The 10,907-nt window shown below is 31.7% G+C and overlaps 1 protein-coding gene across 7 annotated transcripts in view; it reads left to right on the forward strand.

Moving 5' to 3' along the window:
• LOC117178003 overlaps positions 1-10,644 on the forward strand; it is a 72,924-nt gene extending 62,280 nt beyond the window's left edge. For 6 of the 7 annotated variants that reach the window (XM_033369174.1, XM_033369175.1, XM_033369173.1 and 3 more), the window contains exons 2-6: positions 3,422-3,640; positions 3,786-3,926; positions 5,052-5,324; positions 9,929-10,119; positions 10,245-10,644. In XM_033369174.1, the coding sequence (XP_033225065.1) occupies positions 3,431-3,640; positions 3,786-3,926; positions 5,052-5,324; positions 9,929-10,048 (744 nt within the window). In that variant the 5' untranslated portion in view covers positions 3,422-3,430 and the 3' untranslated portion in view covers positions 10,049-10,119; positions 10,245-10,644. Of the gene's footprint in view, positions 1-3,421; positions 3,641-3,785; positions 3,927-5,051; positions 5,611-9,928; positions 10,120-10,244 lie in introns of those variants that run through there. The other variant, XM_033369179.1, reaches the window with a different exon arrangement.
• Positions 10,645-10,907: the final 263 nt, after the last annotated feature.

The following is a 10,907-nucleotide window of genomic DNA, read 5'->3' on the forward strand; positions in this document are numbered from 1 at the left end:
GGGGGGGGGGGGTCAATCCTTCATTACCCCCACCCCCATAGCTACGGTCTTGGTGTCAATTATTTTGTTTATATTTCACAATTTGTACTAAATTAAATTCGATTAAATATGAGTTCCGGTATATATCTTCTTACTCTTTTCACATTTTTTCCTTCAAAATATGGCGTTATATCTTTTTAATTAGGAAAGCTTGAAATCTAATTGTTGAATCACGTACTTTTCTGGGTGAATTTTATAATTACAAAATAAAGTATTTTTTCCGTTTCCAGTTTCCGTTTCCAGTTTTGCATTAATTTGATGACTTAATCTTAAGAGTTTAATCTTCACATATAAATTGATTAATAAGTAAAGATTATTAAATATGCTTAAAGATGTGACAATTTAATCACACTTAAATTGTCTTTATTTCACAAAAATAAACAATTTAGGAGTCCGAAAAATGGTGTTATTAGAATGACCTTATTTTTAAGATAAGTTCATAAAGAAAATATTAATAAAAACATCCATTTTTACCTGCACAACACTGGATAGTTAGGTCATTTCCACGTAAAAATATACTGTAAGATATTAAAAATTGGTTGAATAACATTATCATCCAGTAGCATAAAATTTATTTTTATTGAGTAAAGTCAGTTGTAAGAAGAAAAATAATTGATATTACCATTCTTCTATAATTTAAAAATAATTCTCAATAACCTTCAAAAGACTTGTTTTATTCATTTATATTATAAATAACAACAAACAAAAATCTTAATTTACCCATGTGAATGCTTCTAAAACAGATCCAATTATTATTTCGACATAACAAAATATCGTAATGACTTAAATAAAAGATTTATCATTAAATTTAAAAATGTAGAGATTAAAACTTTTTCATTTTCACTCATATATTATAATATATTATACTATTTAAGCGCTTACCTCGGGCATTTCTCAATATATTACCGAAAGGAATAAAAATGAGATATTAATGCTTCAAATATGTTTTAGCGTCCGCATATTGGCCGGTTCTAGTTTAGGAGATATTTGCGTTTTTCTTTAAGTCAGGTTAAAAATTATTTTTTGTTTTCTGATTTGAGTGGGTGTGATACTAGAATCTGTACTGAATCTATTGTATGAATCGACTTTAGTATATTGAAATGACTGATTTGAAGTGAAACTAATTCACTTACTTTTCGTTTATATTCTGACGTATACGTTCACGCCCTTTTTACTAAACATAAGAGATTTAAAAAAAATGAATAATGATTGACATGTAAAAATGAAGGACAAATAATTTTAAGCTTATATGAAAGCTGGCGTTGTTTTCCTTTGAAAAACATTGAAAAACACTTTTTCCGCAGTATATTTGTAAAGGAAATAACATCAGCTAGCTTTAAAGTCCAAAATTATATAATAAAAAATGGTCGAAATTCTAAAAAATGTGAAATTTATTTTTGACCCTCATTTGTGACGATCAAATATATATATATATTTTTTTTTTCTCAAAAAATCTTATCGGAGAGCTTATCGGAGAGAACGCTACATATAAAGCTGTAATTTTCTGCATTTTGATTAAGTGGAGTAAAAAACACTTGCTAAACCTTAATGACAATTTTTTCAAAAATTTATGTCAAAAATTATATATTACTTCGTCTGAACAAAATTATCTAAAAATTTAAGCAAGCTTGAATACTTTGTTTTGAATTTAGAATAATTGTTCTAAAGTGCTTCAATCTTGTAGCAAAAAGCGGGATATAGTTAGAAATTATATTAGCGCGATATTCAGAATATCAACATTCTTAATTCAGCTATATATATTATCTTTATTATAACGATTTATATATTTGACTCATTAATAACAATACTTACAGTAATTTCTGCTGCAAATCTCTGCTTTAATAGATGCTTGTTGAACCAGTTAAATTCTGACTGATCTAAAGTAACCTAATAAATTGTTCTGATCTAGAAAATACTTTAACTTTAGATTTTGCGTTTCAGAAAAGGAAGTTATATAATAAGAGGAAATATCCTGTGGTTTTGAGTATATGATCGGTTTATGATTTCTGTTGGTATTTTTAATATGTAGAGTATCCTTTCGCTGCGGGACGTCCACTTATCAGTTTCTCTCCTTCAATGCGGTTTATCATCAATAACATACTAATGGGAGTGAAATTTCAGTTTCCGGGATGAAGCTCCATGAAAGAAGTCACTATTAACTTTTGTTGCAATTTCCGGTTGAACCTACATACTCCATAAATTGGAATTAGAAAAAGCTTACTAATATTGTGTCAAGTCGTTAACACATACTTTTAGGAAGCATATTTATTAATAATTAGTAGAAAAATACGTGATTCACAGCAGAATTATTCATAATTATTAACCAGGTAGGCATTTTTTAAATGAATTATATTATAGTAACGTTTTGATCAAAAATGGAAAGTTTTAAGTGAATGTCCAAACGAAGTAGAAAAATTGATGTTCACTGAGAAAACTCCTGTTATGAAAACTAACTCTCAAATTAAAAAGATATTATCAAAAAATTATTATTGATGACTGTTTTTAAGGTTAAGAATTCCGAGAGGAAAACATTTGGCTTAGACCAAACTGTGATATTAATTAAATTTTTGCATTATTTAAATTTGCAACAAACAAAAATTAAAAACATTTTAAACTGCAGGTATTCGAAGGTTCTTAATCAATAAAGAGTTAATTCTTTGCAAGTTACAACTTAAAAAAGGGAAGAAGGCTTTCCATCTAATAATATTTACAACTGACTGATTAAAAATTTGTATAGGACAACTGTCAAATGTTAAAGTAATTTAATTTACAGGAAATTCGAACTTTTGAAGAACATCCAGTTAAGACCCTTCATATAAAAAAAGTAATACAAAATAAAAAAAGAGATATTTAAGCATAATGGAACTCAATAGAGATTCAAAACACAAGGCTTTCAAATGAAACAATTTTATGAGTGCCCATGTTCAGAGCGAAATTCTTATTTAGCAATCGATAATTGATATTAATTTGTTGATTTTGCGAAATGATTAAAAAATTCTTGGAAAAAACAAAAAGGGTTTAGAAATTGAAGTCGGTGTTTTCTTCTAAAATATATTTTCAAGGTTCACCAGTCTCTAGCTGCTTTAAATATCTTTCTTTTATTTCCCTAAGATATATTATTGTATTTTAAACTAATAATAATTAAATTCTTTAAATAACAGTAAACAAATGTTAATGTTTAGGTATCGAAAAATGGGATAAAATAGATCACTTCTGACTTCACACATATATCTGTCATAATCCATTTTACAATGTTACCAATTCGACCTTTACTAATGTTCCAAGCTAAAATATTTTAAACATATAAACAGCTCCTTTTAGTAAATTTTAAAGAATGTTAATCTTTTTTAACAAGTTACTTTTCGAATCCCACATTATATAGTTTGAAAGAATGGCAACGATGGTTATGTTGGTTCGCAACCCTTACCCGGTACCTGATGTTTCTCGTGAAGGAAATTGGATACAAGATGGACCATATTTAGGCAAAAATATTCCAGCCAGTGACAGAAGATGGTACACGAGATTGCAACCCCATGAACGACTTTTTGCTCATCACACCTTGAACAGCGTCAGAAAGGACTCTCGCTTTCTTAGACCAAAGGTTAATTTTAAAATATGAATACAAATTATGCTGTAAAAAAGTTTTAATTAATTTTTTAATTATATTAATAAAAAAATATAAAATTATGATTTCTATTATAATTATCTATATTAATAACACACTGTTATTATTTAAAAATATGCAGGTTCCCACTGATGCTCTTGATTATGCTCTTTCTTCTGTTTATGAGCATTGTAACGATTCTTTTTTACCCAAAATGTATACTCATATTCAACCTGAAACTCTTGGACGAGAAACGTGGCGAGTTCTTCGTAATCAAATCAAGGTTTGTCCACTCAATATAAGTCTAATCGTAATCCGATAGTAACTACGAATTAAGAACCAGCCAGGCGAAATTATTTATTTATAAGAGTTGTAAATATATAAATCTGGCTGGGTAAAATCTAGTTGATACCTAAAATTATAAACCTGCTGAATGCTATCTTTATTGACGATTGCTCTTATGATAAGTAATAGTCATACAAAATCACGCAATGATATGATGCTACAACTTAACCAACTTAACCTTGTACGCTCTAATTAGAAATGATGACCTTTTTCCTTCTTGTAAGAAAGTTGATAAGGCATTTTACAACCAGGGATTCGAATGTAATTAAGGGACATTTTCTGATAGTTGCCAATTATTTCTGTAAATTCAATATAATTTACCTGAAAACTATGTTAAGTATGAAAAAATTAACGAAAAATATTGCAGCTACGAATGCACAATGTCAAAGCTGTATTTATTTAAAGTTTTATGTAGAAAGAAACAAAAAGGAACGTAAAGAAGATTTTGTTACGTTTCTTTTTGTTCTTTTCCATATAAGATAAAATTACCACACAATTTTTACATCATACATTCGTAAGCTTATTATCTTTCGATACTTTTTTATACTGAGCTTAGTTGTTAGCCAAATTATGTTACATTTATCGAAATAATTGGCAAATATCCAGAAATGCTCCTTAATTTCGTTCGAAACCCTGTTTGCATAATTTTCCATAAGTTTTGGAACCGGAATACGATGGGGTTGGCCGTTTACTCAGAAAACCGTGGGAGTATTTACTTTCTTGTCATTTTTATAAAAGTTTTCCTTATTTTCCCAAAAATTAAAAGTAAAATTTCCATAAATATGAGCCAAGAAAAATATTGGTAAAAGATACCATTTTTATTTCCCGGTAATTATTTCCCTCGAATTGCTTTTTTCACAGTTCAATGAGCCACGTCAATGCTTTTATAAATCTAAACTTGAAAAAAGAAGATTTGTGCCGTTACCTAAAAATTCCGCTTTTGCTACTTGTCTAGCTTTAAATATAAGGATTAATTGGAAATACTTTAAAGAAAATTCGGTATTTTAATACTTTTTTTAAAATGCTTCATTGATGATAAAACGTACAAATTTAAATGTTATAGACGTTTTCAAAAGCACCATCGGCTTTTGGACACCCCTTGAGACATGCCAGTGGTCAAGAAGAACACACAATTAGTGAAATAAAATCCAAAAATGGTCATACAAGACCAAAAACTAGTCACACAAGAGAAGAATCGAAAAGATATTCTGAGAGGCGAGCTTTTTCGACAACTGAAAGAAAAAGAGAGGGAATGCGGAAAATCCACCCAAGCAGTTTGAAATTAGCTATTGATGGTCCCCACATGGATCAGACAAATGCAGGATATAGCAGAAAAGTTGATGGGACTTTTTATAATATCTAATTTTTCAATTGCTTGATAAAAAAGTGCAGGAAACTGCTACTTAGTGATTGTTAATGGATTGGAAATATCAAAAAAGGGCAAATTACATAAAAGTAGAAATGGGAAAAGTCGCAATTATGAAAAAGTATTTCCTTGCATGTTTTGGTGGGTTTATACAAAGTGTGCTGGGAAAGCTGCAATATGTACTGATAATCTCGTTTTTCTTGTTGGTGGTTTATTGCAAGATGTTATGTTAAAGCCTTGGATCACTAATAATAAATGGTGTTGTAATTTTTTCACCTTTACTGGCAATAGCCCCAGAATATATTGTATAAGCAGGACTTCTTACTCACATGAAAAAAAAACTTAAAAATCTGAAAATGCCAGAGAATATTCTTGATCATGGAAAGTCAGGGAAAAGTCAGAGATTTTTCACCTATGAAAATCAGTGAACTTTTTTGAACGTGTTTAAATTTGCTTTAATAATGGTGATATTAAATTAAACAACTATATTTTTTATTTGCAAAAGTGAATTTATAGTACTGGATTTATACGTATTTAAATCAACTTTTTTATCATTTTCCCCAATATAAGAAAAATATATATTCGTATTATTAAGAAAATACGTGAACTATTATAAAATTATCTTCAGAAAGTAAAAACATCTTTATTTAATTCTACATAGTAAAAGGAACAGTGTTCTAGGCATTTTTATATTTATAAGGACTGAAAACAAATTATTGATAATAAGCTTCGAAAATTATTGCATACTTCTTCAAATCTTTATTTAAATTTTGCGATTTTGTACTCAATTTAAGTAATTGTGATTGAATCATCACTGATGTATACCAAATGGGATAATTCAAGTATATGTAGTGACTTTAAAAGGAGTGCAAGGTCAGAATGACTTAGAGAAGTGCGATACTGAATATTTGAATTAAGAAAAATCGTACCTGCAAAAAATCTAAAGACATCACACTGTTAACAATTTCTGTTGGAAATTTCCACTACATATATTAGAAGTTTATTTACGAAACATATGGTAACGCTACAAAATGTTGTAGTTCTCAAATGCTGGAATTGGCATCGTACCTCGCATATATTTGAATTCTACAATACCAGCAGCCAGTAACTCGATACCAACTTAATCGAAAAAATTAAAAAAAAAAATGCAAATCATTTATCATTCATATAATTAAAGGGATTCATGGAAGTTAAAGATTTCAAGAAAATTACGGAGTTCACAGAATTCATATAACACCTGGAATTCACGGATTTCATGAAATTCAAGGAATTCATGGAATACATGGAAATCATGGAATACACGGAATTCAAAGAATTTATGTAATTTACAGAATTCAAGAAATTCACAGAATTCATGATCTCATGGTCTTTCACGAATTCCGTTAATTCCTTGAATTCCATGAAGTTCATGAATTCCTTGAATTTTTTGAATTATATAAATTTATTGGGTTTCGTTAATTGCTTGAATTTCGTGAATTCTTTTGATTCCGTAATTCCTTGAATTCATTGAATACCGTGAATTTCATGAATTTTGTGAATTCCATCAATCCTGCGGATTTCATGAATTCTGTGAATTTCGCGTATAACATAAATTTAATGAAATACACAACTAACGAAACAAGTGTATTAAGGTAAAGTGAATGGCAGCGTGCCCAGAGGCAAACCGCGGAAAGAATGTCTGAATATGTGAATGAGACCCTAGTTAGAAGAGACATAAGAAGCCACAGAAACACGAGAGCTTGCATTAAAAAATGCATGGACGTAAATGAAACTAGAGAACTATGCCAGTGCAGAAAAGTATGGCGGCAAATAGTTAATAGGGGTGTCAGTAGAGTGAATGACGCCTGAAACAAAAGACCTTGGATACTAATGGACCTAAGGTGAGGAACCTCACATGAAGACTTTGTGTGGATCTTCATTTGGGGCGATTGCTAGAGAGATTGATCAGCAACCTCGATCAGAGCAGTGTTGCCGAATGAACGTGTTATTTAAATAAATAACACAATAATTCTGAATTAATCTAAAAATTTTATATCTCTTCCTCACATTACTCCCTTCCCCACCGATTAAGTCACGCCCACCCCGAAATGGAAATGGCTTAATGGTGTAATAATAATAATAATAATAATAATAATAATAATAAAAACAAAAAGGCTACTTTTTTCTGCAGTATGACACTCTTTTGATGCTTTTTTAAGTTCCATAGAGTATTTGGAAGCCTGAAATTACCATAACAACTTGTGTGATTAAATTATCAGTACTAGATGGTGCACGCATCATAATATAATAATATAAGACTATCTGATCGTGTTGACAAATTGGTACCAGAGATAGTATCTGGATGCTGGAAGCTGATCTGCCGGAGCTCCCCAAGTGGCATATATCCATAGAAGGTGTATTGCTCTAGGTCCCGATTAGATATCTTTCGGTCCCGTGAACACTCCCTCGTTTGGTTGTCGAGCGTGAGTCAGTGCACAGCAAAACGCATGCTACTCGGCAAAGGGGCAGAGTGTCCCATTACCAAGTAATCCGTGTTTGCAATAAACTAGCACCCCGCTGCCAGCGTGCTGCCTAACTTGTGGACCTCTCTATGCCGCATATGCTCCTCATGGAATATCATTTACGTCTCACCCCGTGCCTACCACTACATAACAATTTTGCTTGGCTATGTATATGTATCTTGTTGGTGACTAGATCGTTCGCTATCTTGCCCCATTTGACCCCCTAACAAATCCAACCCTCCAGCATTATACCTATAGGTTCATCTAATCCGATCATGATTACACGGGGTAGAATATCATCTTCTTGCAAAGTACTTTTTGAAACTGGTACACCTATTCCTCCGAGAGGTTGACTACTCGTCACATTCATGTACAATTTCATTTCAAAGCTTTCAAAGAATCCAAAAATGTATGATATTCCTGAAGTTTTTTAAATGAACAAAATGAAAAAAAAAAGATTATTTTCTGAAATTGGCTTCGCGGATATAGTTCAAGAAGAATCGGTGTCGGTAATTGTGATACGAAATTACAAAGTTACAATTAATTATTATTACTAATATTAAACCATTAGGTCATATCCTTTTTGGGGTAAGCGTGACTCACTTGGTGAGGAAGGAGATTGTAGGAGATGGTAATGAAAGGGAAGGGGGGGGGGGGTTTTAGAGATTTTCACAATTCGTTATGGGTTTCTGAATTAGGGTCTCATTCTCACATTCCGAACACTCTTTCCTCGGTCTGCCTCTGAGTATGCTACTATTTACCTACCTCTATACACTTGTTTCGCTTATTTTTCACCTTTTATTATTTCAACATGACCAAACCATCTCAACAAGTTTCTTTCACTCTTGTTAAAAACTTTCTCATGTCAGTCACATTCTTTGAGGATTTTTAGGTTTCTGAATTTGTCCATTATCGTTTTACTTCAAACCATCTCGCTAAATCTGAATTAGTTCAATTTAACTAATTAGCATCCAAATTTGACTAATTGCAGTAGCAAGAACTCAGTAACTGATAATTGGTCAAAATTAACTAATTGAATTGGTTACTTTCGTCCAACCAATACAATTAGTCAAACGCTAGACGTGGCGTGCCATCGGTCCCCATGGCGGACGGTGACGAAACTACTAATTCGTTAGTCAACAATCTACCAATTGGTTAGTCAAAATTGACTAATTGATTTGTAAAAAATGAGACGCTTTCTGAGAGACGCGCATGTCCGTAACGCAAATGTTTATTTCTAAGACATCACTTTAAATCGTATTTTAAATTGCACGATGACATTTATTTTTAATACGTGGCACTTATCGCAGCGAAGAAACGAACTATTAATTAAATAACAAAAGTGCAAACTAGAGACCCGTTTTCTAAAGAAAAATTCCCCTATTTTCCCCAAAAATAGAGCTGGTGAACCACTGTAATCTCTGTTGCAATATAAAAAATGAAGCGAGTTTCTCATATATATTTATTATAAACTCACTATTTCCCCGTTTTAATCGAAAAGTCCGGGGTACTTCTCTTGAATTTCCGTGATAGCCAGTTCTCGCTTATTCTGGAAAGTCTGTTTAAGTAACAAAATAATCTTCTCTTTTTCTGTGTCAACGACTTCACAGAGGTTATGTTGATAAATTCACTAATGAATTGGTAGTTTTCAGAAATGACTAATAAAAATTTTAACTAATTCAGAGTTAGCAAGATGGTATTGCATGCCAACCGCGTTAATTTTACTCTTAATATTTTCTTAACATTATGTCCAAGTCTCGCTACCATATAGTACAGTGGGTGTTTCTATGGAATTATATAATGCCACTTTATCTTTACTTTGATCAGTGGTATATCAAGTATTTCAGCTTTCGTATCCGCGCTAATAATGGGTATGGCTACTAAACCCTTCTTCCCAATTACACGTTCAATTAAATATCAATGCAATTACATTATTTTAAAAATAAAAACATCAATTGGCCTAACCAACGTGATCTGATATTAGATATATCAGTGAACCAAAATACTTTTCTTTATTGAATTAGTACTAATCAAACAAATTTTTTTTACCAACTTTTTACTAAAAATTTACAGAAAGAGACATTCAAAGTGATATTAATTAACAAAGTTTGGAAGTATACGTACCTTTTTACCATTAATGTTGACTACAAAATGCAACACTGGTGTCACAGAATATCTACAATAACTTATTAATACTTCGATCTGCAACCTAATATGCTGTGACAATCCCTTTATCGGAAACCGACTAGAGACTGTTTATGTTGGTAAGAGTGCTTTTTCCAAGTAATCGTTCGTGTGACCAAGGAATCTGGTCCCGTGAAGAAGTCAATTTTTCTGCGGATTACTTGGCATAGCTTTGCAATTGTACCAAATTGATTTTCTTTTTCAGGCATAGAGGTTGGCATTGTGGGGTTGTATACATTGAGGGAAGGAACGTTACAGTCGAGGAAGGAAACGAGAGGCAGAAATAATGGGACCAAAGGATCTGAAATACTCATGACCGACGAACAGGCCAACCAATTACTTGGCCGAGCGGTTTTATTTGTATTTAATTCTCATTTAATTTACTTTTTACGGTTCCCTGCTTACGAACGTCGTTAACGAAATGGAAGAAGACGATTTCCTTCAAGACGCAGATTCGCGAGGCTATACAAAATACTCTCAAAGCGAGGTTATTGACAATTACTTTCAGAAAAATTTATAAACTTTAGAATCCTATAGTTTTTTTCCTCATCCAAAATCACTGAGAGATTTATTATATCCTTCTTATAAATGTTTCCTCTGCTATTCAATTCTCTCGAAGGAGCTGCTTTTTAGCAAAAATTAAAATCACTACTAAATAAAAAAATTGAAATAAGTTACGTTAGGGTGGTTCTTCTTTGTGGGCGTCCGCTTGGAAAGTAGGCTGGGGCGAAAAACCAACATTGTGCGTCCAGGAAACGCCTGGGTGCGGAAAAGTGCCCCAGTCCAATCCGAAACTCAGCGCACTTTGAAATTTTAAAATTGGATAATACGAGGGTAGTTCAATAAGTCCTTAGAATGAAGTATAAAA

Source organism: Belonocnema kinseyi, chromosome 8, assembly GCF_010883055.1.
Source record: "Belonocnema kinseyi isolate 2016_QV_RU_SX_M_011 chromosome 8, B_treatae_v1, whole genome shotgun sequence".
Classification (NCBI taxonomy): domain Eukaryota; kingdom Metazoa; phylum Arthropoda; class Insecta; order Hymenoptera; family Cynipidae; genus Belonocnema; species Belonocnema kinseyi.